Source organism: Rissa tridactyla, chromosome 1 (genome assembly GCF_028500815.1).
Source record: "Rissa tridactyla isolate bRisTri1 chromosome 1, bRisTri1.patW.cur.20221130, whole genome shotgun sequence".
NCBI classification, from domain to species: Eukaryota; Metazoa; Chordata; class Aves; order Charadriiformes; family Laridae; genus Rissa; species Rissa tridactyla.
The window spans coordinates 110,273,964-110,301,960 of NC_071466.1; the positions used below are offsets into that span (position 1 = coordinate 110,273,964).

Consider the following 27,997-nt stretch of genomic DNA (forward strand, 5'->3'; position numbering starts at 1 on the left):
TGTCTTAAGGGTGGCAGAGCTAGTCACCTAGACTGTGAGTTTCAAATTCGATGGGCTGTTGAGACTCAATAGCCTTTGGATCTACATCAGATTCTGGAGGGGAAAATACTGCAATATTTATAGATTTTATAATCCTCTACCATCATCTGTCCGGTCTTTCTTTTCTGTTCATAAATCTTCTACCTCAGGCTGACATCCTTTTTTCTGTCTTAATATCACTTTTGCAATGAAGTCAGGCTGCTGCTTCTTTGCCACTCTTCACGGATACCAAAAAAGCAGGTGACAAGGGGACAAGGAAACGCAACCCTTCTCCCAAGCCCAGTCTCGGTCCATGGGAGAAACAATTTGAGCAAGATTTCAGGAAGCTCTGGGATGAAATTTGCTCCGTCATCCCAACAGAAGCAAATCTAAAGTCAACTTGCTACTTAAGAGCTGTGAAGGATGGGACTCTAGCACAGTATGGGATTTCTTTTTTCTTTCTTTATGATAAAATGGAAGAAAATGCACCAAGAAAATACAGTGAAAGAAACAATAAAAACTGTAGGGACGTGTTTTGACATAGGAGATTCGGGAAGATTACTTTACTCTTTCATAAATAACCCTACTTTGACACATAGGAATGCGTTGTACGTAATTGCCATCAGCTGTGGAAATTCTCAAGACGATACGATCTGCCAGTTGTGGCTTCATCGACGACAAGCACAGACCTGGCTTGGTTTTACTTTCCATTCAGGTCATACTTACAGCTCGTACTTGGTATTTTCCATCCCGTCGAATACGTACATTTGTGACTTTGACACTGTTTCTGTCTTAGGCACATTCTCCTTCTCCTCTTTACCCTTTCACGCACACAAATTTTTAATCCTGTTCAACAGTTAACTTTCTTCTTTCCTTCCTCTGTAAGTAGATGAAGTTAAAAGTAAAAGCAATTTTTTTTTTTTCCGTTTTCCTAGAAAGCTCAGGTTAGGACAATCCCATCCTGAGCCATTCAAGGACGTAGTTAAAATTCAGCACAGATTTCCCAGCTCTGCGCACACAGGTGAGAGCAGACCTTGACTTTGTTACCTCCCTCCCACCCAGCCCGCCCTCCCCGCGCTCCCCGCTCTCAATTCCACATGCATTTTTTCCTTTTTTTTTTTTAATTTTTTTCACTTCTAACAAAGCCCAACCACGGCGCATCCCGAGCGCGCTCTGTAGTACCTATCACCAATTAATTAAGTGTAAATGTACGCTGGGATAACTGCAGAATTAAGCCCCCGGCGAGCCACGGATACACCCCGTATTCCCGCCCGCTCCCCCCGGGGTGGGGCGGGGCGGGGGGCGAAGGGCGCGGCGAGGCGTGAGGGGGCGTGGCTATGGTGTAAGGGGCGTGGTTATGGAAAGGGGGCGTGGCGGTGGAGGACACGCCCCGCCGTGCCGCGTGGGTGGGGCTGCCGCGGCGCCGGGCGGGCTTCCCCTCACACCCGCCCCGCCCCGCCCCGCCCCCGTTCCCCCGCGCTCTGGGAGAGCCCATCTGCTGCCGGGGAGCAGGGGAGCTCTCCACCCCCGTGGCCGCACGGAGGAACGGGGAGGCGGTCGTAAGCCGCTCTCTGCGCCCGCCTCGCTGCCCTCCGCTGCTCCACTCTGTAGGCGACGCCAGCCGCCGAGGGGCGGCGGAGCGCTGGCTCCAGGACCTCCCGTCGTGTCGTTTTTCCCCCCTCCGCCACCCCCGTCCCGCAGGAGCCGTGGTCTCGGCCGGAAGCGGCGGGCGGTGCCTGGCGCCGAGCTCCGGCGGCGGAGGCGCTGGCGGCCGAACAATAGTGGAGCGCGGCGCTGGGGCGGGCGGTGGCAGGGAGCGGTGTGGCGCGGAGCGAGAGCGGCGGTGAGCGGGGCCGGGGGATGGGTCTGGTGGTAGCAAAGCTTCCGCACAGCCGGTGCGCGGAGAATGAGGGAGCCTGAGGATGGGGTGCGGGGGGGGGGGGGAAGCGGGACGGGACGGGACGGGGGCAGCCGCCGGGAGAGGGAAGGGATGCGCGGGCGGGGAGGCGGCGGAAGGGCTCCCGCCGCGCTGTGCGGCCTGGCCACCCCTCGCGCTGCCCTGTGAGGCAGAAACTTTCTCGGGACGCTCCCTCGTTCCCTCCCTCGTTCCCCTCATCGTTCCCCCGGTCCCCGCGTGTGTCGGCGGCGGTCGGAGCCGTGGGTGCGGGCGGTGTGTTCTTCCTGTGCTGCCCGCCTTCACCCCCCGCCCCCCCCCCCCCATGCGCGATGCGGCCGGTGCTTGGCCTGGGTGGCCGTTGGAATAACGGTCCCTTGTGTGTCCCCCTCCCCTCAGGGCACTATGAACGAGGAGCAGTTCGTGAGCATCGACCTGGACGATGACAACGTCTGCAGCGTCTGCAAGCTGGGGACCGAGAAGGAGACGCTCTCCTTCTGCCACGTTTGCTTCGAGCTCAACATCGAAGGTAGCGGCGTTTCACCTGGGCGGGCTTCCTTCATCCCGGCCTGGCCGGGAGCAGAACGCAAATTGAGTTTGGTCTGAAAGCTTTCACAAAGGCTTAGGCTAGGAAACGCGCACCTTCGGAAAGTTTTCTTGCCGGCCAAGCTAGCTTGTTAGGTTCCTAAATAGCTCGTTTACAGTAAAGGTGGGTGCCCTAGTGCCTGCTCCTCTAGGTGTAAAGGTGTAACACACCCCTTTTGAGAGCTTCTGAAATGCCCTGGTGTTAGTTTCACCTTCTGGCGTTAGACCTCCGATGTTAATTCCGATCGGAAGGAGTTTATGTTCTGCCTTAGTTCAGGGGTTTTACTCAATAGTTAGAGGGGTCTATGTATAAAGCTTACTTAAATTGCAAATGTTAATGTGTAATAGGTGGGGTTTTTTTGAAGCAAATCAGTGTTTCACTTTCCCTGGAAATGACCAGAGGATTATTTCTTTTTGCTTTCGTAAGATGATAATGCATGTAATACGATAAAACTGGGTTCCTTTTCAAAGCTTCTTAAAGTTTGCAAATTATAAAGTAGGAATTTTGTCCATCTTCTAAAACACTGATCTTGTAATACCCTTTTGGCCTCCAGCATGGTATTTTTAGAATTTCAAACCTTGTTTTGAAGGTTTTGCTAAGGAGTTTACCCGTATTGTTGTTCTTCATGTGTGAATCAAATGTTGAGCATGAATGAGCAGTAGGTTAGTTATTTCCCTTTTTTAAGTCAAATAAGGATTTTTTTTTTTTTGAAAGTATAAATATTGTTACTTGATTTGGGGGCAACGAAGTATTTTGTTCCAGTTATGTAAAGTGATATTTGCCAATTGCATATGCACGTGACTACCTAGACTAATCTATATTGATGTGGAGCAATTGAATATGAAGATCTTAACACTGTTACGTGAGAAGGCCCATGTCTCAACAGATAGTGAGATTGTTGTCTCCGATGTGTATGAGAGTACACTAAAGGTCTTAAGAGCAAGTCTTTTTGAGCTGAAGGTGCTATGAGATATGAGCACTGTACCCAGTGATCTAATTGCTTATTCTGAACCTTAGAAGCATAAAACTGACTGGAGTGTAGGGGGCTGTAAGGATATGTATTCCATACAGTTTCTGTTGTGCATTTGACTTTCAATGCATGTATAGGTAATAAAATTTTGTTCTTGCATTACAGAAATCTGAGAAATGCATTAGCAAATTGGAATCGCCTTTAAATATTGACTCAGTACTGTGTTTTGAGACTTAATTTGTGCAGCAGACTACTTTACATTATCTTCAAAATTTTCAGTTAATTTTAAAAGAAAGATACTTGAACAGAATAGTGATGAAAGTTCACCTGAAACTACCTGAACCATTATGTTCTTAATCTTTCATTTTGCATAGTAAAAGTATTAATGTCTTTGATCATCAATTTCTGATACTCTCTTCTGTGTACCACCTTGAAAAGATGTACTGTTACTGCTTTTATAGGAAGAGGAGGCTTGAGGGCGGCAGAGGCTGTGTAAGTGACTCTAAGAAGAATCATTGTAAGACCTTTTAGCTGAACCACTGCGTGAGCCAGCCCTGTGCTATAACCATGGTCGTGCTCTTCCTACTTTTGACATATATACTGCATTCCTGTATTTGCCTGTGACAAAGGCTGTGATTTGTACACATCTGAAATGACAAATCTTTTGGCAGCCCTGGATAGGGAATTCAGTGGATAATTCACTTAACTCAGAATGTTATACTGGATGTCTTCATATTGACCTCCTGCTTGTATTTTAATGAAGTTCAGATGCATTGTAAATAGCTACTATTTTAGCTAATATTCTGTTCAAACAGAATGAACTGTTAGTTGCACCAACTCTGTAGATGTGCTATCTCACAATTAGAAATAAGTGTCCGTTTCACCAATAGCTTGCTTTTTTATTTAATGTCATATTTAAAAATCCAAGCAATTAAAACACATATTTTCTTAAGTAATTCGGGAGTTGAATTAGGCTATTCTAAAAAGATATCCATGCAACAGCTAGGACAGTGCTTAAGGCTTGCTCATTTTTAGTGTTGATGTACATGTGTAACTTCTCCCTTGGTGAAGTAGGAAATAGCTGCTCTTTGAGAACAGACAGGCTATTAGTCACAACTCAGCATCTTGCAGGAGGCTTAAGTACTCCCACTGTTTGCAGCACCCTGTTAACTTCCATCTGTTAAGTGCTGTCTGACTTGAGAATGTATAGCACCTCTTCCATCTTTCCTGACCATCCAGTTCTCACTAGGAGGTGGGTCGGGATAGAAGGGAGCATTGCAAATGCATGTGCAAGTGCACTTGGCAACATGAGTTTTACGGTTGGACTTGATGTTCGTGAAGGTCTTTTCCGACTTAAATGATTCTGTGATTCCATGGTTCTATGTATGAAATTCTGGAAGTAGGTTTCCCAATTTCCTTTTTTAAAAGGGTGTTATATTCTAATGCTTTAACAAAACTCATGAGAACGATTCTGTTTCTCTTTATGCCAGCATCTGATAACTTCAAGCAAAATCGTCTATGGTAAATCCACACGCTTGAGATTGATCTAGGCCAAGGCTTAACCACCTGAATCCCCTCTGAAACAGACTTTCTCAAATGTGTATAAACAAAACACTACAGAAATGCAATTTACTTAGCTGCACTTGATTACATTATTGTTTAGTATTGTTGGTGAATCTCTGTCTCTTCTGACACCTGCGAGTTCAACATCTGTACAAGTTTGCTTGTGTCTAGTTGGTAATGTTGTTGATCATCTTGGTTAAGTAAGATGAGTAATTAAAAATGAGTAAATGAGAGACCATCCCCATTTGTAATGACTCAACAAACTTCCTGGATCAGTGTTGTGGAGTGTCTCAGCCTTTACCTTCCTGACACTGGGATGTTTTTTTGTAACCTTTCTTATGTTTGGACAATAGCTTGATAATTATACATAATCAGGGGAGGGAATCCAAAAATTCAAGTTATTCTTACAGTTCTTTATAGAGAAGACTGCTATCCAGAAAGCTTAATCTATGGTCTGCCTTAGTTAAATAACTGCTGAGTTTCTGAGTGAGGAAGTTAGTTACTGTGTCATAAAACCTTTATGTTTTTTTATCAGAAATCAGGTCTCCATCATAATTTTTTCAGTGGTAGATTTTTAGGGTTTTAATGAAATAAAATGATAGCCTGGCCTAAAATGTGATTATGCTTCTTACTGAGTTCAGTTAATTCACAGAAACCACTTGTTTGAGTGCAGTTTGGAGTTCAGCTGTGGTGTCTGTCCCAGAATTTATTCAGGAGTGATGTATCTGAATTATAGGGTCTCTTTCTCTGAAGTTGACTGAAAGAGTGGTAGCAAAGGGAGGAGAAAAGGGAAGATGGACATACAGAATAAACAGAAAGCCAAGATGCAGGTATAAACTTTCTCCTGTTACATGTCATCAACCCTTCTTGAGCAGGAAAAGAGCAATGTTCTTAGGAGAGTTTAGTAGTGCCAATCTTCAGTTTAAACAGGGCCTGGGGGAGATGGGGGGGGGTGTGCGTCTTGAAAGGGCAGTATTTTTGTCCCTGGTGCACTTGCTCTTTCAACTCATTTAGTTTAAGGATTCATGCTCAGGGAAGCCCAATGGACTAAACTACACATAAATACTTCTATTGCAAAACTAGCTTTTGTGTCTGAAGGATCATTATCAGGTGATTTAGCACAATGGAATACTGACATGATTCTTAAAGTTTAAAATATGCAAAGTACTTCTATATGAAAAACTGAACTAACATTTTGAGAAATGAAGCTGATTCTGTACAGTGGTTTCAAAGTTCTAGATGAGGTTTAGAATATGCTGGTGGTGTGGACCTGCTGACATTTGATGTTGGCTTTTGTTTGCTTTGTGCAGGCGAAGTGAACATCGGAGATTGTTGTGTACTGTTTCGTTTTGCCGAGTAGGTGTCACAGTAGTAATCTGTGGATTGGAACAGGAAACGTTTTAAGTGCGTATGTAACTAGATTGCGTAAGCCACGAAATCATGTGTTGTGTGTTAGTTTGAGACAAAGTTCTTCTCCTTTTTAACTTCATTATAATATGGGAAAATGAACTCCAGTAGCAAATATATAATACTAACAACAGATCTGCTGTTATAACTGGAGGGGGGGAATATATGAACACACAAAAATAGATGTGTGTGTTTGTGGAAAAGCTGTCTGTATGTGTATATAGCAACAAAACCCTCTGCCTGAATACGGTGTCCCTACAAGCTGCTTTGAAACTCCAGTTGTAGGGTTCGCACATAAGAATGCTGTGCTGTACAGAGACACCCGACTCTGCTCTGATCCTCTTGTTAGGAGGATGTAAACATCCAGCCCGTGTTCCATGGAGCATACAGAGGCAGCTGGAGTCCTGAGCAGCGGTGCTGCCTCTGGTGCTGCTCACAGTTGTTTGGGTATCTTCACATGGGAATGCGTTGTGCAATGCAGATGCCTCCTTTGTTAAGGCTGCTTTGTGGTTCTCTGGACAATGCCGGTGGAAATCCCAGCTTCAGGAACTCAAAACTTGAATGCAATTGTTCAAGCGAACGACTTGTCTCTGAAGGTTTCAAAGTTGAAAGTCTGCAATAATTACTGTTCAGTTTTACATTATTTGTCATAGATAATGTATCTGTCTTAACTAGTTTTATCCTGGTATGTCTTAATGCAGAATTACTTAAAAATCTGTGAGTTTCCTGAAATTCAAGGGTTTGTAACAGAGACAAAACCATAATAGAAGGGGGAAAATCTGATTGTTTGAGCTGATTTTTATTTACTGTTTTTCTTATCTGGTGCTGCTAACCATGATAACATCTTGGAGAATGCTAGCTGACAAGCAAACTGGCTTGCTTCCATTTCTGTTTAAAGTTGAACAACAGCTGAATAGCAAATGACAGTCTGTATCCCAGATCTTGTAATATAAAAGAAGAGATAGCGTAAGTACTGGGCATCTAGTAGCCTGATTTATGTTAATGTAATTAAGTTTCCATTGTCCTTTAAAGTGATGATAGACTCATAGCATTTGAAGCAATTTCAGCATCAGGTTAGTGCGTCCTGGTTTCCAGGTTGAGGTGAAGGTGCTATAAGCCAATCTGCCTTATTGCATACCTTGTTTTCCTGTTACAGTCTACAAAATCTTGTGTAATATCCTCATTCTGTGTTCTTTATGTTCATCCTATAAAAAAAAAAAATGGTTTAGTTGTTAAAAGCTATAAGCACTCAAATGTCACTCTTTTCCTTCTTCCACCCTACAGAAGAGTATTTTGGAAACCGCTTGGTTTAATTTCATTCTGTTCCAAAATATTACACATGCTTATTTTTTTCTGTGTAAATGAAATAATAACCAACAAAATGTATTATTCTGGCAACAAAAGCTAAAAGAAGTTCATCACTGCCCTTTAGGCTAGACAGATGAGAACTTGTTTCAAGGTAACATTTGCAGTCCAGGGCTATGACTCATTTCTGCAAACTTGAATGGACTTGTGGAACTAGCTGCAGTTTCGTGTAAACCTCTTAACTATGAATTCAAGTCCAAACATAGAAGTACGTTCTTGAATTTTCTGTGTGCAAATTTGGGAGGCTTGTACATGCAAACAGGGAAATTGAGCAGTTAATGTTACTCACCTGGCATCATCCGTAATACAGAAATACTGTCTTATGGCTTCCACTGTCTTCAAGGTCAGACAAATTGATTTTTCTTACAAAGTGTGAGACATTCTTTAACATGGTAGTTCCTGTAGTAACGTTTTCATCAGAATGTATTGGCTTGTAAACTCTCTTCTTGGTAAAGTAGTATATAGGGAACATGAATTTTGAAAATATATTTAAAGGGTCAATTGGATCTCTGTTCTGTCTTAGGTACTATGTCTTTGCAATGTGCTAAAAAACAAATGAGCTAATAGAAATGCAGTGGGAGATGATTTGTGTGCACACTTGATGTGTGGAATGTACTGGCTTTATCATATGAAAGTGAGGAGAGAACTTTAATTTATGAGCGAGATAATATCTAGTCTTTACCATGTGTCTGGTTTTGGAAGTTAATGAATGGCACTGGCATTTTCCTTCTACCCAATCTAATAAATCATAAGACTTAACTTTCAAATGCAATTGCGTGTATACACTTAAAAATAGTAGTTGGCTTAAGTCTTGTCAGGCAGATGTATTGGAGATACATCTCTAATGATCCTGTTTTTCAATGTTGGCAGAACTGTCCAGCTGAAGAATATCAGTTTTCCCCACCCCTTGTCATTTCGACGTGTGAATGACTTACTGTCTTAGGTGATCATGGGCTGTTCTTATTTAATGCATTTTGAACAGGTCTTGGGATCTGCTTTTCTATCATAAGACAACCCCCCTCTTTCATCACTCTTAATGATCAGACTAATACACAGCAGTGGCTTAAAATATATAGACATGAACATTTAATTAATTTAATACATAGACATTAACATTTCTCTTTGTGCTGCAGGTCTTAGCCTTGTACACAAAGTAAACCAGACCTGAGCTCATCTGATCTTGGTGTTCCTGGCGGACACTAGCGGTTGTTCAGGAGCTGTTTCAGAAGCTGGTTAAACATCCCTGTCTGCAGAGCAATACTGTATGCGTGTGAGATGGACAGCTGAGGGGAGCAGCACCTGGAATGTTTCAGAGCATGTAAAAGATGGGGCTCTTTAAGTTGGCAGCCATGGACTTTCACAAGGGTTCTTGCTTGCTTATAGGATTAAAGGGAAAAGTGTAGGTGCTTACCACAAATGTTTCTACAGGTGACTATTTAGGATGAGATGAATTGTGCCCGAGAAGCGTTTCTTCACTGGCTGTGGAGGCAGTTCCTGTAACTAACTAAAACTAGAGGTGGATCGTTTCTAAGTGTTCTGGCTTAAACAGAATTTCACCCGTGTTGCCAGTACTACACAGATTTGTATTATGAAGTGTGTCCACTCTTTTTTCACTGTCCACGTGTACTTAACACGTTTGTGGAAGCTATATGCCAGCATTACACCGAGAAGGCAGATTTTCTTTTCCTTTCTCTATGGTCAGGTATAAATTTTACCCATAACTATTTGTAAATTCTTTAAAGGGACTTTAAAGTCCCTTTTATTTAAAATATGGCTTTAATTAAGTAATGTTTTAGTACAAAATTAAAATTGATTATTCACTTGTCTAGAAGTATTCTTGCTAATTTTAGTTCACTCCATCTTAAATTCTGGGGTTTTTTTCCTCTTCAGCTGCTCAAGCCAAGGTTATTCACCATTGCAAAAAACATTAGTTTCCAGCATTGCATTGTAAATTGCTAAGAAGGAAATGCAGGCTTTCTTTAACATTATTTTCAACTGATGGAGCTGAAATACAAAATAAGACAACCTTTAAAAAAAGAATAACAAACAAATGAAAAAAAAAAACTGTGGAAGATAAGCAAGCTAATGATCACTGATTTTCTTTTTTAATGAAAACATTTGTTTGCGAAGGGATGTTCAGTAGTCTTGGTATTCAAGAGCATTCCTTTTGAATTGAACTTGTTATTATTATAATCTCCAAATAAGACAATTATTCTAGCCAGCAAAAATGTGAGCAAACGTTTCAACTTAGTTCTGTATCTTTATCATGAAGAATTTATACGTAATTCTCGAAGAATCACTTGGAAAGGCAGAAATAAAGTCTTTATAGGCTTCTTCCCTTCAGAAAAAAACAAACAAACAAAGAAAAAACCCAAACCCAGAACCTTAATATGATGGAAACTGATTTACAAATGCTTTAAAATGGGGTAGAATTTAAGATATGATTACACACCTGGTTATATGGTAAATATTCTCCTCACCGTCTGCTCCTTTGCACTTATGAATAACTAGAAGTTACAGAAATGTGTACTACTTTATAAATTGCCTGATTGCTAGTAATTTATTTACAAAATTATTTTGCAGGATTAGGACTCATTATGTTGAGAACTGTACCGGGATAGAGGAAGAGTTTCTTGCATAGTTTACAAATTGAAATACACAATTTTAGAATTTTTTGCCTTAATACTAGGCTCTTAAATAAGCAACCCTTTTCTTATAAGTGCTCAACATACAAAGATATTGCTGAGTAAAGTGAAAACATTCATATTTCATCTAGGACACATGGGTTACCAGAATCAGAAGCAAATTACTTAATTTTATGATTTGTCTTGAGATTTGGCATCATCCTGTGAATCTTGTTCACTTGAGGAATGATCTTTGGCGTGAGCTTGTTTCCTAATAGCATCTGCTGTCTTAAGTTAGCTAGATAACGTCGTCTAGATGATACTGAATTTTGGTGGTTTTTTTGATTTCTTTTTTTCTCTGCAGATGAAACTTTCCTGCTCTGGGTGGTTGTGGGCTTTTTGCTGCTTTTTGAGGTTCTTTTTCCTTCTCTGAAAAAATAAGTATGGAGGGTATGATGTACTTGCACGTATTCTGCAGTCCTATTCTTGGAAAGTAAGATAAGGGACAAATGTACACGTACCTACAAATGTGGAAAAAAATGTTGATGGTAGTATGATTGCTGATGTGAAGAACCAATCAAAAATCAAAAAGGTTGAGGTGGATATTAGCAAACAGGAACACTGAGACAGAACTGAAACCCTGTGAAAATCCCCAGACCTGACAATAACTTTATCAAAATTACGATATTAGTTCTTGTAATATACAGAAGTCTTACCTCACTTTACTCATCAATTTGTTGGATTAAGTAATGTGTCTTCTAAAACTGAATCATCTTTATATACCGTTTCTTTGATCTATGCCAGTTTACCAGCTGGTAGATTTTTTGCAATGATGATGAAGGAAAAAATACGAAGTAATCTGATTGGAGTATTAAGTCTTACCAAAAAGAAGTAGACATCTTTTCTGCCTCATAAAACTGATGGTATTGCCCACAACAGAAGGACCTGGTTCAAAGAAACATGCTTTTACTTGCTGTAATACTGGTACATAATGACTAGTTTGTGCTGGCACAGCAGCTGCTGTGAATGCTCAGCCCTTGAGATGTGAGTCCAGAAGGTTAGTGGCTGTTGTTATTCACATTCTCTTTATTGGAAAGGACTAATTGTCGCCTTAGTACAAAAGAAAAATTGAGGGTTGTTTTTGGTTTTTTTTTCCCGCATGTGTTTGTTACAGTAGAAGTCCAGACCAGTTATGTGAAAGCTGAAGCACGTCTGTTAGCAATTCTGTACAAAACTGGTTTGGTTTTACACATCTTTCTGTTCCTTACTGTATTGGAGAGTATTTAGATAGACCCTTTTTCGGTGGGTTTTTTCAGTGGAGTAAGAGATGGGGAAGGATGTAAATTCTGGTCTGGGGTGGGAGGTTATTCTTCTCTACTGGGAATGTTTTATAATACCTCAGAAATAGTGATGTGGCCAATATGCAGCTCTTTAGGCTTCTGAAGTAACATTTTTTTCTTCTGTAATGGTTACTAATTTCATGCATACTTGATATTACTGAATTCTGATAAAATAGATTTCTTTGAGCAGCATGCCTCTGGAGTGAGGAGGTTAACAATGTTCAGAACTCTTTTAAAAGATAAATTTGTCAGAAAGACTTGAGTAACCTTGAGCTTAGAGACAAAAATCAGATAGGGCTTCATGCTGTGCTTGTTCTTTTTTTTTTTTTTTTTAAGTGAGACTGCAGTGTCCTAGCACTTGTTGTGCAGGTGTGTCTTTTGTGAGTGCCCCAGAAGTGATAGTGTGTATATGTAAGCAAGTGTAGTCTGACCTGCTTCTTCAGATGCACCGGGCAGAAAACCGAACTGCAAGAGGCCATGTCTCTAGAACCAGCTGTGGGAATATTTCATTAAACTCACAAGATTATTTTTTTTTCTGTTTTTAATAGAAACAGTGCAGTAGTTCTTTCCCTAGTTTTGGGGAAGGAGGGCATGTAGGGGAGAACAAGGAGAAGTAAGAACTTGGTAGGTACATTTGATTTTTTTGTGTTGGGAGAGGATTGGTATCCTGAGAGCAAAACTGGTGTTAGTACCTATTAGCAACTGTGAACTAGAAACACTCTGTGCAAAACTGCATTTGTCCTAGATTTACTAACTGTGCTTTCTGCAGTTCTCCTCCCTCTTCTTCACCAAATCTTCAACTACTTGCTTTAGACAGAATTAATCTGTCCTTCGATCAGAAGACACTGGCTTGCTTCATTCATCTTGGGGTGAAATTGTTAGGTGGGTTCCTGAACTTTATTACAGAAAATTGTGTAAAATTTGTTTTTCAGCCAATCTGATGACGTTTTCTGTAAGTGAAAGAAAGTTCTGCAAGCATCAGCTGCATAGTGTGTGTTGAAGAATTGTTTGCGTAAAGCAAATAACATTGAACAAATCAGTCTGGTTTTGTAGGGTTTGCAGTCTTGTTGAGTATATGCCGCCTTAACTTCATTTGACAGTGTTTGCTCTTCCTTGATGGCTTAAAGATTTAAGGGTTTCCATCATGCTACTTGATTTAAGCAGATTTGCTGTATTTAAATTGTACTGATCAGTTATCAAAACAAATGACTTGTCTTTCCTTGTTTTCACTAGAAATGTTTTCTGGTTTTTTTTTTTTAAGTCTCTGCAGAGAGGGAGAATATCTTTGCAAGTAGGCAGTAGATCATGTACAGTGTAAGAAAAGTTAGTGAATGTCTATTCGCTGAAAGAGGTTGAAAGATATTTTGAGGTGTAGATTAAGAATCTCTACTCTGTACCGACGAAGACATCATCTTTGTACTTTGCTCAGGAACTTCCTGCTTAAAAGGTGCCTCTAGTTAGGATGTGTTTTTTGTGTGTTCTAATACTTAGTTCATGGACAGAAGGAGTGTTTGTTTTCATGACCTTACCTTTCTTAGCTGCTGCTAAGAAAATAAGGTCCACTGCTGTCCTCTTTATTTTCCACTCTTTTTGTCATTTTTGCCCATAAGTATTGTGTGTGCTCTTACAAACTCGACCAGAACAGTAATGCTCTAGATTTTCAATGCTGCCCAAAGAGTGGAAAATCAAAAATTTATAATGGCTACTCTGTGTTTGAACTCCCCAACTTGAAATACTAGTTACCAGCAAGTGAGATAATCAAAATTATTTGCTTGGATTTGTTTGGTTTCATGTTAAGAATTTTATGTTTGTAGCTTAGTTTTGAGTAGTTTGGGATTTTGTGGAATTTAGCCACTTAAAAACCCAGCTTATCATTTGGGGTGAGGGGCTTAAAGCTTACAACAAGAATTTAAGGGGGTAAGTCAGATATAACTGAGAATTGTGGTAACATGTAGCTCTCTGCTCATTGCTTGTTAAAGTCTCTATTATATTTTTTTAACATGGTTGCATGTCATGGGTTTTCTGTAAATTTAAGCACTTTTATATACTTCCTTCTTTGCTAAAAGGTAAAATGGCTGCAGCTTAGTTCATGGCACGTAATCTCAAAGATCAAATTACATTATCACATGTTGATTTAAATCTTCTGGCTTTAGTAAGCGTTGAGCGCTTTCAACCAGTGGCTCACAGATATATCATTTGTTATTTCCAATGAGGAACTTGTTTGACGAAGTTTTTTTCCATTATATTGGGAACCTCCCAAGTAGTGTTGAGATAAATGTCAAACTGTTTGATATTCTGGACTTGGACACTGAATCTACTGTGTAGGTGAATCTGAAGAAAAATATCCACTGAAGTTGCAGAAACTGATTTTTGTACTGGACTATTACTAACTTTCTGAAATAGTAGTTTCTCATACCATCTGTGTTCACTCACCAACTGTAGATTTTCACAGATTGTGTTCCTTTTTAACGTGTCAATCACTATCAATTACTTTGAAGTTTGAGTAAGTTACCTGCTGTAGCTATTTGACTAGTTCTGAAGGAAGACAGGCAAAGAGAATAAGCATCCGTCTTGTATGAAGTTAATTTCAGGACAGTTTAATGTTGGCAAGTGTCAACAGTATTAGCACTTCTCTAGCTAAGCTACAGGCTTGTACCAGTGCAAAATAATAAACTAAGACAGAAGTCTGAATTATGTTTGACCACTTGGATGACACAAGCCCGCACATTGCAGTACTTGTTGAGCAGATAGCTTATGTTATCCATAGAAGGCGGGACCATGAATGACTACTGTCAAAATGCTCTTCAGTATTGTTCTTTATATATATATATAACTTTCTGATATATAGTTGAGGTTATTTTACTTCTAGAGTTTAAACACTTGTTTATAGGTATGATGCAATATATACAGAGTTAGCAGTCTGCCTCATCTGCATTATCATCCAAGAGGCACATGCAAGTAATTTAGAAGTCCTGCACTAGAGATTAATGTGTGCAAAACACTTTGTATGCTGAGGACTCAAGACTGAGTGGAATCTCAAAAATTTTAGAGTATCACATATCCTTGTTTACTTCAGTGATTAGACTGTTAGGAGTACCTGTTTACTTCAGGATTAGACTGTTAGGAAAGCATCAGTTAAGGTTTTGTTTTCTTGGTCCCTTGGGAGTAAAGATTTTGAAAAATCAGTCAAGTATGCAATAAGTGAATTTTTTCCTATTGTGTCTTTACAGGAGTACCAAAGTCAGATCTTCTACATACAAGATCTTTAAGGGGGCACAGAGACTGCTTTGAAAAATTCCACCTAATAGCAAATCAGGACTGTCCGCGATCAAAGCTCTCTAAAAGTCCATATGCAGAAGTAAAAAATATCTTGAGCAAAAAAATTAACTGGATCATACAGTATGCACAAAACAAGGATTTAGACTCTGATCCTGAAAGCTCGAAATCATCCCAACACCAGCTTTTTAACTTCAGACATCAGACTGATAGAAAATTACTCCCACAGTTTGATTCCCCAGTACCTAGATACTCTGCAAAATGGATAGATGGGAATTCCGGAGGCATCTCAAGCTGCTCACAAACTCTTTTGGAACAAAGAGAATCCACTGATTTCAGACTTGGTGTGTTGCAAGAAACAGGTGCTACCTTCTGTTGCGGCAGTGTTCTGTGGTCTAATCACAACCAAGCCCAGAAAGCTGAAAAAGCTGAAGGTGATTCACTTACCAGCGTGCGTAGAAGGCATCCTCAATACAGCAGGGAAGAACGTGAGTATATATCTATTTACACGCAACCTAGCAGGCAAGGGCATTCTTTGAAATATCTCTTGACCACTTCATGTCCCCACAGGGCATTAATTCACAGCCCAAAATCCAGCTTTTTACAATTTGGAGTTACTGTAAAATCTATGGGGAAAAAAAAAAGGCTACGTGGCTAAGCAAATAGTGTGTTTGGGGTTGAGGGTTTGGTTGGTGTGGGGGGGTTTGTTTTTCAGATTTTCCTGTTAGTTATAACCCAAAGTGATACCAGACATGCCTAATTTATGCAAAAAAGTTATTGTTGTGGTTGATTGCAGTCACTCTAATATGTCAGTCGTGGCAGATGCACAGGCCTGCCTGTGGAGATTCCAAAGCTCCTGACAACAACTGTCTTACTGAACCGGTGCAGCGCCTTCAGTTACATTTTACAGAGAGCTGCCCTAAGCAGTAGGGGGAATTAGAGGTAAGGTAGCAGAGCAAACTTGTCAAACAACATAAAAAATGAAACATTCTTAATAGTAGCAGACTTCCGTGTGCGTTTCATTAGAATTTTTTTCTTCTGTTTGTTGAGCATAAGAAAATGGGAGGGCCCTTATGCCACCATGTTCTCTTAAAAGCTGTAGCAGTAGACCTGAGCAGTTCTTTTGATGACTGTGATGTTACTAGAAGCAGTGTAAAATAAGTTTTTCCATTATTTAAGGTCACTAGAAGAAGTCTTTAGAAAAATCTAGGATATTGTAGTGTCTCTGATCTCTGCTCTTAGAACAGTGCCTGGTCATAAACTGGGATACACCCACTCTTATTTCTGTAGATTAGAAAAGTAATTGGAGAGGGTTTCTGAATTTTAAAAGACCTGAGAAAGAAGGCAAAAAGGCTGGTAAAATATTCAGTGGAAAATTAGGTGATGAAAAAGAAAATAATATGTAATTCAGAATGTCGGAAGACAGTGAGAAAGAGATACCGTAAAAAGTTGGAATCAGTTTTGTTAGGCTCCCATTTTTTCAACAAACTAACAAACCCGTCCTTGCAAAGTTCGGACATTTCTCATTCTTTATAGAAGGATTTTATTTAAACGATGTATGATGCTTCATACTGCATTTGTAGTGAATTATTAGTCTTAAAAGTCATAAATCAAAACAGATGTGCTGTTTGACCACCTGTCCTCTGGAGTCATAAATTGGGATTACATAAATCAGGACAGCAGTTATCAGAGGAATTATCAAAGCTTGACCTGGTTTATGGGGTTATCTGACTGAAGTTAGTGACTTGGATTTTATCTCTCTGATTTTGGGACAGGGGAACATAAAGCTGTTTAGAGCTGTTTAGATAACAGATTTTTTTTTTCTTCTGTTATGACTGCATAACGCACTTCTGAGGCACTTTTGCCTTGTATTATAGGTATGTGTTTAATCTTTTTGCAGTATTTAGCTTTAAAATACATTTATTTGGAGACTCTATGATTATATATAGTCTGTATTTTAGAGAAAACTTAGACTTTCTCTGCCAGAATTAGGTACCTTCTTATTGCAGTACCTCCACTGTAATACATAGCAGTCTACTAAAAAAAAAATATTGTTAACATAACTGTAAATAGCTTGGTCAGTATTTCTTTATCATTTACCTCAGCTATGGATAGAATAGTATTTTATCATTTAAATTTGGTGTTCTGTTCTTCTCCCTTTCCCTTGTGTGTCAGAATTAATGTGGCATGAAACAGTCCTATCCTGATAGACAGGTTCACACATTTCGTGTGTGTTTATATCTGCTACAGTTGACGAAATGTTGATGAAAGGAATGAAGAAATGGGAAGTAACATCCTACCACTGGGTATAAAAGGGGGAAAAAAATAATTCTTGACATTTTTATAAAGATGTCAGTTACTATGTTAAACCCAATTGGGGTGTTGCGGAGCTTGAAGGGTGGTAAGATGTGAGAAAGGAATCGTCAGTTGTATTGATAGCCAAAGGTAGGAAGGAGCAGCACTGTACCTGGCTGTTGGAGGGTGAATCTCTTTCACTCTTTAGTGGCCTTCTGTCTTGAGTAACAAGTAAGCGATCTCAGCTATTGCCACCTTCTTTGGTTTGGCAATACTGACAAACAGTTAATATCCCGCAACTGCAAGATGTGAGAAAGGTTGAAAGAGAAAGCTTAGGATAATCAACTAGTCTTGTGGGTATGAGGGGACTATTGTTTTCAGAACTTAACTTAAGCTTTAACGCTGTTTTCAGAACTTAAGCTTTAAATTTACAATATAGAAATGTCTTGCACTGAGAAATCTCTGAACAAAAGCTGTGTGACTGCAGTGTAGGTTTTTCTCAAGTATGCAGTGAGAGCTTTGCTAAGCTTGCAGCATTGTTCAAAAACAATATTTAAAAATTACAAGGTCTTAAAGCTAGTTTCAGTGCCATGTGTCCTCCTGTGGTGATCAGGATTGTCACTTTTCACCGTGCTTCCTAGGGCATCTCAGCAGCAGGCACGGCACCAACCTGTGCCCACCACTGCTGGGTTGAGGGATTTCTAGGAAGCAGGCCAGTGCTTCCCTACTTGCTACTGCTGATCGAGGGCTGTGTAGAATACTTTCACAACTCTCTCCTCCAAGGTTTAATATATATTTTCTATAAGGATGAGCAATGTACACATAACCTGAGATACAGAAGGGCTTTTGAATGATGCAGAGGGTCTTTTTTTCAGTTCTTACTAGGAACATAGCACAAGAAAGGGAGAAGTAAACCTATTTTTATATACTGGTCTGTGTATCAAACTAAGATTTTTCTTCATCGTTTGTCACTGAGGCACTCAGTGGGAACTGTATACATTATTCTTACAGGCATAAAGTGCAAAACTTCAGAGCCAGAAAAGGTAGCTGCACACTGAAAACTCTGTCTAGAAGCTGTTTCCTGTAGGCTTGCGAATGTAGTAGGACTTACTTCAGAATTGTCCACTTGCCCACAGTTAGACATACTTGCAGGGTTACACTGTGGAAACCATGTTTTGCAGTCAAAGGAAGGTAAAGTATTTAAAGGTGTCAAACAATTTACAAACAGTTCCGTTTCTGGACACTTCTATTTTGAGGGCTTGAGTTTCCAGCTTTTTCACATCGCAGAACGGGCTTTCCTTTGGAGTAAATCCTTGTCTGTCAATGTAAAAGAGAGAATTTTCAAACTTTCCACAAATGACTGATAGATAATGTTGCCTCTGACTTACTGCCACTCATCTGTAAATTATTAGGATGCAAATGACAACAATTTGAGAAAATAGTAGTCTGCTTAGGGATGCTTATGTGAATTCGGTAGTAGTAATAACAGATTTTATTGTTACAGTGACTATGATGACTACTGGAGAGTTAAAGCAACTTAATGAAAAACTGCTCAAGCAAATCCAGGGTGAGAATTTTTCAGTACTCTCTGGTTTGGGTTTGTGTTGCTTTGTAATAAAGAAAGTCTTTGTGGGTGGGGGGGAGGGAAATTGCAATGGCTTTACTATCAGCTAAGTTTTGAACTGAAATCTCTGTATATCATGTTTCCATGTAAAACAAGAAACTTTTAGGTGCTTTTATTATATGTAACCTCCTTGGGCATTGCAGACTGGCACTTGGAGAATACAGTATTTTCTTTAAGTTTTCTGTCTGGAGTCAACTTCATTTTGCGTTATAAACCAATCCACCTCATCTCAGGTCACCTAAAACTATAAACTGGTTATCCTGTTCAGTGCATTAACCTCATAACGTTCTTGCAGATGTGTTTGAAGAGCTGACACAGCAAGTCCAAGAAAAGGACTCTTTGGCCTCAGAGCTCAACGTCCGTCATATTGCTATTGAGCAGCTGCTGAAGAACTACTCCAAACTGCCGTGTCTACAGATGGGACGAGCAGGGATGAAATCAAATGTCCCCATATAAAGGGGATACAATTTCTATCCCCCCTATAGAGCTAAGTTTCCTTAACGGCTTTGATAACCATTAAGTATAGCTGCACAGATATTTAGGAGCTTTTGAGGAAACTTGGGCAGCTTTCTCTTTGTGTTCATAATCCACGAGAAGTCTTATTCCACTCTGTTTTTCAGAAACAAGGCAAATATTTTAGGTATTAAAATCTACTGTAATAAGGTTTATTCACTTTGGGATTATTTTTTTTTTGCCCATAACTACGCATGAGCCTTGAAACAAATTTTGTGCTTTGTTGATAATAAAATTTTCTAACAAAGAATGACCTGAAGCCTGTACGCCTGCCTCCTTCATACAGAGGAAAAATAAAAATTTGAGTTTTGATCAGTTCTGATCATGTTACATCCAGGAGAGCTTTAAGGGGAGAACAGTATTAATGAAACTCATGTTTTCTTATTTATTATGAGCAATATTTTATTACTGAAATTTTATACTAAATAAATATCACTATTTTAGGTACTTTTCCAGATCTCTTTATAAAATGTCTGAATTACTGTGTAATGTTTATGCGTTGTGTATGATTGTTTATCCTTTTTCAGGTCTGTATCTTTCATGATACAATTTACAAAAAAAAAAAAAAAATCCTGTTTCCCAAAGAGATGAATTTCACATGTTAAGGAAAAAAACGTGGTGGTGCATCCCTTATTTTTATCAGCTTTATAACAGAAGAACTTGGTTCATAAGAGATGTTTTTAAAAAAAAAAAAAGCACAGCACTTCCCTCATATTAAAAAAAAAAAAAATACGTGCTTTGGTTTTAATGCATAGAAGTTGAAGTTGTTTTATATGTGTGAAATTTTCAATGCTGAAAAATTCCTTTGAAAAAAAACTAAATAAATTTGTAATACTACATTACCTTGTTATGAGTTTTTTATAAAGTTGGATCAGACTATGATAAAGTGGTTTCATTTTGAAATGCAAATAGTAATGATACATTATAAAAAAGAACAGCCTCTGCTTTTTTTAAAACTTCTATCTACCGTACTGAGATAGAGAGTTAATCTTTGCCAAAAGGTTGTTTATAGAGCTGGATTTGTATAACTGAAGATTGCTGAGTTGCACTGAAAAAGTTAAGAGCGGAGGGAGGAACAGAACTTCCCTTCCCCCTCTCCCCCTCCAAGTTAAAGTCTACGCTTTCTGATTTCATAGAATCATAGAATAGTTTGGGTTGGAAGGGACCTTTAAAGATCATCTAGTCCAACCCTCCTGCACTGAGCAGGGGCACCTTCAACTAGATCAGGTTGCTCAGAGCCCTATCGAGCCTGGCCTTGAGTGTCTCCAGGGATGGGGCATCTACCACCTCTCTGGGCAACCTGTTCTGGTGCCTCACCACCCTCAGTCAGGAATTTCTTCCTTATATCTAGTCTAAATCTTCCTTCTTCTAGTTCAAAGCCATTACCCCATGTTGTATCACAACAGGCCCTTCTAAAAAGTTTGTCCCCATCTTTCCTGCAGGCCCCCTTTAAGTACTAGAAGGCTGCTATAAGGTCTCCCGAGAGCCTTCTCTTCTTCAGGCTGAACAACCCCAACTCTCTCAGCCTGTCCTTATAGGAGAAGTATTCCATTCCTCTGATTATCTTTGTGGCACTCCCCTGGACCCCCTTCAACAGGTCCATGTCTTTCCTGAGCTGAGGGCTCCAGAGGTGTGGGGACAGAGGCTGCCGGTGAAGACTGAGGCAAAAAAGTTGAGTATTTCAGCCTTCTCCGTGTCCGTTGTTACCAGTTTGCCAGCCTTGCTCATCGGGGGGGAGTACATGTTCTTTGACCTTTCTTTTCTGGCTAAAATACCTGTAGAAGCCCTTATTATTATTCTTTGCATCCCTTGCCAAGTTCAGCTCCAGCTGTGCCTTGGCCTTCCTGACCCCATCCCTACGCAATGGACCAGCGTCCCTATACTCTTCCCAGGATACCTGTCCCTGCTTCCACTGCCAGTGCATCTCTTTCAGGACCTTTAGTTTGACCAGCAGGTCTTGACTCAGCCATGCAGGTCTCTTGCCTTCCTTTCCTGATTTCTTACACCTGGGGATCTAGAGCTCCCGTGCTGTATGGAAAGTGTCCTTAAAGATCTGCCAGTTCTGCTCTGCCCCCTTGTCCCTGAGGGCAGTTTCCCAGAGGGTCCTGTTGACTAACTCCTTGAGGGGCTGGAATTTTGCTTTCCTGAAGGTCAGGGTCCTGACTTTACTCTTCCCCTGACCCGTATCTCTCAGGACTGTGAACTCCACCAGTGCATGATCACTTCAGCCCAGGCTGCCTCCACTCTTGATATCACCGATGAGCTCACTCACACTGGTGACCAACAGGTCCAGTCCCCTTTGCTAGGGCTGTCTATTGCCTGGCTTTAGAAGCTATCCTTAATGCACGCCAGGAGTCTCCTGGATTTCTATCACTTTAAGCGAAAACAGTAATTTATATAGCTGAACTGAAAAAATGACTAGCATGAAGAAAGGCTTAGATTTGATTTTAAAATCAAATTGAGAAGTAAGCTGAAGTTCAGACTAGGTTTATTGATTGCCCTCCCTATGGTGATATCTGGATTACATATGACAGGTTGATTAATTTTATTCTTTTTCCAGAATGTATTTTTAGAAGGGCCCTGAAAGGAGTTTGGAACAGCTGGAGAGTATGAGTGGGGACTTGAACTTGTCCGTCTCTGGGTATTTTGTGGTTTAAGAGGGGAAAAAATCGATGGCGTCATTGCTTATGTGTGCAAGTGGGCCTCTAAGTACATGTGCACTAGCTAATCCCTAATTATAGTTGTCAGAAGATGGGTTAATGTGCGTGTGCAGGTCTGTAAACCTTGTTAATACGGTACTAAGATAACTGTGAGCGTCAGGTGAGAGGAGAAATACCGTTGTTACTCGTAGCTGGGAAAATGGCCGTCATACAGCCTGAGTGAGGCGCGATGTGGAATTCCCCAGTGTCTGATTGGAGTGATGAGGGTCTCAATTTCACTTCACTGGATGGTGAGGAGAATTAGGTTTTACTTAACACTTGGTGTTTGCTTTTGTGGGAATGAAAGGCATAGCATGTACACTTTAAGTCCTTCCTACTACATTTTGTTACATCAGATTATGGTTTTCATCCAGGCGAGGCTGAGGGAGGTTTTTAAGATGGATTATAATTAGGAAAGATAACTTTTGGCACACATAAGCCATGGAGAAACAAATTTTTACATGCTTTGCCCTCAATATGATTGCAAGTCAGGGGAAAAGGAAAGCATACACGTAGCATAGGCGCTTAAAAGAAAATGTGACTATATAGCTTTTTTTTCTTACGCTCAAGATGCAGAGGGGGCCAGCATGTGCCCCAGCTCTCTGGCAGCTCTGAACTGCAGTTGCTGCTGCGCATCTCTGTAGCCCAGGGCAGTTCCAAGAAGGTAGACATGGCTGCGTTCTTGGTTTAAAAGTAGTATGTGCTACAAGAAAATGCTCGTACCATCACATGCATGGGATTTCTTTCGTCAATGCTTTCCTGACTTCCCCTGTGAAATCTGCCTGGTGTAAATCCTGCGTTACATTTGAGTTGTTTCTGAATACGAAATGTTGATTCTTAGGGTATTCATAAATGAGATCAACATGTTTTGAGTAAGTAGTGAACACGCTTTAACAAGTCTTTGCATTTGCAAAAGTGGTATTTGAGGCTATGAACACCTATCAAATAAAATCCAGTTTGACAGTCTTGACAGCTTAAAGCTTACCAGTTTTCATTGGCATTATAAGCTATCGCTTATGTAAAATGGTAACAAGAACTGGCCAGAAACTGGCATACTTAAACAGAAGGAGTTTAGTGAAATGCTCTCTGAAAACATATGCAGCATTGCTACAGGTGTGGGGGGGGGTGGTGGTGGTTGTGTGTTGGGTTTGGGGTGGTTTTTTTGCAATTGCTAGTGGCAAAGTGCAGAAACTGAATTCTTTTTTTTTTTTTTTTTTTAATAAAGGAACATATTACCAATAAAAGCATTCACCTAAACTGAATTCTGAAACCCTTTTGTTACTTTATGTGTATTGCAGTGCCTGGAAACCCCAACAGTGAACACAGCTGCATCTAAGGCTGGCTTAGACAGTCATTAAATTCACAAAGAGGAGTCTTGCTGGATCAAAATGGGATCCGTGTGAGCATATACGAGCCTACCACAAACTTCGATCCATTTAAGAGCTTAATCTATTATTTTCATGCAGATTCTTCCTGGTTTAGGAGCAACCTGGGAACAGCATTATAAAAATGTCCCTCTCCCTTTTTTCCTAACTGGGGACCTCTCGTTGGGCAGGGGTGTGCTGTCAGCACCCCCAAAGGGCAGTGTGTGCGCTGGTTTCCATGCCGACAAGCCATTTCCAGAAACCGGGTAGGGGGCTTGGGGCTTGTCGCCGCTTTTTAATTCAGCAAACCCTAGGAAGAGAATTAGAGAATTATTTTTATTTTTGTTCTTTAGCTTTTATTAGGAATTTTTCTGCCACATAACGCTTTCTCGATAGTGCGACTGCATATGTCAGAATTGGAAATGCTAATTAGATGTGGCAATTCAATTATAAGATTTAGATTGACTTATACATATTTAAATACTGAGATTTAATTTTGTGGGAAATATAATAAAGCAATCTGTCAATTGCTTTATCGGATTGCTTATGTTATTAATTTTTCCCCAGGATTTTTGGTTTTAAGAAAGAATAAAATATTTTTTACTGGGTATAAAATTAGTGAAGTATAACTGATACGACATTAAGGAAACTGTGTCTGTAGGAATAGCGTTGAAGCTATTAAAGTCAGTTGGGTCGTATTTTAAGAAAACTTTTCACAATAGCTGTGGGCCTAAAACATCAAAATTATGATTCTTCTGTCTAAAGAAAGAAAGGGTTTAAATTCATAGACTCTGCAAGTAAATCTAGTTGTTTTTTAAAACTTCCTTTTTTTTAGTGGTGTGTGAAGCAGCCCTCTTCACTTTTGTTTTCCAATGATTAAATGTGTTAGCATCTCTTGGCTTCAAGTTTTAAAAAAATGATTTCAGAAGGATGTTATGTTAAGACGATGTGTTGGAATAAAGGGAAGTAGGAAAGCTGGTGACCTTAGCTCTCGAGGTAGATTGAATTTTGCAGTAGGGTGGAAAAAACAAAGATGCTGCTAAATTACTATTGGTTTTTGGTGGTGTAATAATGACACAAGTCAATAGTGGATTCCGCAGTGAAATGAAAGGCAGAACTTTCTTGGGTTTTTCGCCTCCATTTAATTTGTACCCTATACAGTGCCCATCGCCATAGAGTACTGAAACCTGCAGGAAATACCTTGCAATCACTTCTTTACCATCTGCTCATACGTTTATTTAAAGGACTGTTTTCCTCCATTACTGAGAACAAATTAATTTGCCCCTTGAAGGCATAGTGATGTAGGCGTTTCATTCTTACGACACTTATGTGGCCCTTCCCTAAGGTAGCCACGTCAGTCACCTCACGGTGCTCGCCTGCACGAGCGTCCTCCTCTGCTCCCTGTAGCCTCCACTCTTGAGTCACCTTGAAAAGCCTGAGAAATGCCTTTGTTTTTCTGTTAGCTTAAACAACAATAACAAAACGAATCACAGTTAACTTCTCAGTACTTTTAATACCCGAAGATTCCCTCTCTGCCCCTCCGACACTCAGCATGCCCGCTTGGTGACCCACCGGTACCTTCCCCACTCACGGCCTCGCCGTTTGGCTGCCGGCCTTCCCTGGCTCCCAGGCAGCCGCCTGAGCCCCAATCGGCTTTGGGAAATGGTGCTTCCTCGTGAGACAGTGCCATGAAAAAGCCTGTAGAAAGAGGAGAGGCAAAATTACAGGCTGAAGCGGGGTTGTTGATAGAGCAATTCACTGGTAGCTCAAGGATTCAAGAGTAAAGCCTGAAAGGTGAAAAGGTAGGAAATGGGGAAGAAATGAAGAGTGTTGAGCCCGCAGCTGGCAGGCAGGCAGGCAGGTCACTGGTGTGGATAGCATCGGTGGATTTGGTGCATTGAGTGTGGTTCTGTGGTCCCCAAGGTCTGCGGCTCTGTTCTCACACCCAGTTCCTCCATGCCCACCAGCCCTCCCTGAGCGATGCCTGCATGCTCAGCAGCGCAGCCCTTCAGGCGCCTGCCGGGGCGTCAGCACCCTGATGCTTAGCCAAGTTGCTCGGTGAGCCCTGCTCATCGTGTGTGTGTGTGTGTGTGAGAAACAATAAATACTTGCTTTCTGCTTTTAAGTTGTATATATCTTGCTTGCAGAGCCTCCATGCTACAGATGGCCAAATACAGTGACCCAAGCAGTGAAAGATGTCTGCGCTCGTATGGCAAATACAGTACATGCAGGTATTGTGTTAGATGCTGGTTTGAACCCGAGATAAGCAAATGTCCTTGATGCTACATGTGGGTATCGGCGCTACAGGTCAAGTAGTTCAGGGAGAAAATAAAAATGACTGCCATGTACAGGTCATAAATTTGCAGTGAAGATGATCACCGATCATTTGTTTCTGCATAAATGGAGACAAAAACATAATAACTGTGAAATTTAAATGTCTCATTAAACACACACCAGATGTGCTACTGGTACAACTAAAAGAAAAGGAAAAAAGAATCTTGATATTTCATATGCAATAACATGCTGATGTGCCCCTGTGCTAGCAGAAAGAATGAATGCGCACATTGGTTTTGCCTTTCTCGTCTTTTGAAGTTATGTGGTTAAGCTTCAACTATTTTTTATATTAAAAAGGGTGACAAAAAAAGGCAATACTCTTTCATATAGTCTAATGGAGGTGCCTGAGGGAAGACCAGGTCAGGCAATGTGCTACCTTTTTATTAAGGGCACCTGATCGTGAGGTGAAAAGGGGCCTACCTACATACTAAAGAAAATGTTCAATGTGTGTTCTTTGAGGGAAGATATTACTTAGCAGTGATGATAAATCTGTGTGATTCTTAATAATCACCTAATACCTAACAAGGGAAGGCTTCTGCAGTTCTGTGTCTGTCTGTCCTGTTCTCTCCCTCTACCCTAGTAACTCAGGAATCCATTAATTTTACATAAACTTGATAGAAATTTGTTAGAAAGCTAAAAGTCTCAAAATGTGCATAAGATGGTCTGGCTCAAGGAGATTTTATGAAGCCCTCTACAAGTGTTCTACTTACGAGGAGAGAAAGAAGCCTGGAGGAGAAAGCCACACCAAAGCACGGGCACAGGGAGAGCGGTGCGTGTCTGTGTTTGGGAATGCCCCAACCACAAGGAAAGCTTTGCTGGGCGCTTAGGAATGAGAAGGAGTCAGGAGGCCGTGGGCAAAAGGTTTTCGCTCCTCCACTGCTGCAGCTGTGTTGGTTTCTCGAGATGCTCCCACGCTAGTAAGGCAATCCCGTGGTGTCCCCTCAAGCCGAGATCAACACGCCGAGTTCCCCATTGATTTCTTGCTGTGGGTTGAGGCGGCAGCAGAGCAGCTCCTGCTGGGTTACCGGGACAACCCCGCGATGTCATCTTCTCTGAGCGCATCAGATCTATAGATCATCGTGCCGTCAGACGGAGGCATTGAATGAACAAGTGGTGTTTCACTTGAGAGCAGCACCAGTGTCGCTGCTAAACTTACACAGGGGCTCCTGCCCCACTGTGTGGAATGGCAGAGAAACACCAGCTTACCAAGATGGAAGTTAAGCTTCAAACTTTTCTTCTCAAAACCACTGATGTCACACACAAGAACCAAGGTTAACAAGAAGGGCGGTTAATAAATCTGTTGCAAAACCACCAGGAGTCTTTTTTACAATCGTAACTTCTCAGCAGGTCTAAAATCTGACACAACCCAATGGTGCCTTTTCCAATTCTTTAAAATGTGCTCTGTGTATTAGGCTAGTGTTTAAAATACACTCTCATTGTAGTGTTCGGTTTTACAACATCAAAATAACGAATGCAAATTCAGTTCAAACCTTAGTTCCTACAGTACCATATTGACTCTAGATGAAGATGCTTCTGAGTAAAGTCCTCAGCTGTAATAAAAGCCCTACCAAGACTGGTCCTGGAGCAACTCATATTGTGACAACAACCTCAGGATATTCATCATCATCCTTATTTCAAAAGTAGATTGCAGCATCGAGAGACCAAGCAGAAATAGGTTATTGGATAGAGGTAGCCTTTGCAGTCTAAGGTGCGTGGTGCGTCTGTGCGGCTATATTCATAAAATCGATGAGGTGCAGTCATATATATCTGAAATGGGAACTTGGCTAAGAATTTTTTCTGCCTCCTATTTGAAAGCATCTAAACATTTATTGTGCTTTTCTGTGTATTTTGAATACACACAAGTCAGCATGTTGGTTCTGTGGTCACTCAAGCACATAGCAGCCTTCATTGAATTCTGGTAAGGATATCCACTGCCTCTTGTAGATAGCACGTAAATATAAAGTGTATATACCAGTGTATGTTACAAAGCATGAATCATTGCATCTTGTAAGCGAAGAAACATGGCTAAAGATTGTGATTATTAATCAGGGGTAGTCTAACTACTTTTTTTTAATAACACCAGTTTGGCACAGGTTCCTGAGCAGAACAGTTCCAGTAATTCCTC

At 40.7% G+C, this 27,997-nt stretch overlaps 1 protein-coding gene across 1 annotated transcript; it reads left to right on the forward strand.

Annotated features, from left to right (window-relative positions):
• Positions 1 to 1,594: 1,594 nt before the first annotated feature.
• Positions 1,595 to 19,725, forward strand: C1H21orf91 (chromosome 1 C21orf91 homolog). The gene is made up of 5 exons (XM_054186156.1): positions 1,595 to 1,861; positions 2,312 to 2,441; positions 14,998 to 15,531; positions 18,843 to 18,905; positions 19,258 to 19,725. Exons 2-5 carry the CDS (start codon positions 2,318 to 2,320, stop codon positions 19,416 to 19,418), a joined length of 882 nt encoding a protein of 293 aa, XP_054042131.1. The 5' UTR covers positions 1,595 to 1,861; positions 2,312 to 2,317; the 3' UTR covers positions 19,419 to 19,725.
• The last annotated feature ends 8,272 nt before the right edge of the window (positions 19,726 to 27,997 follow it).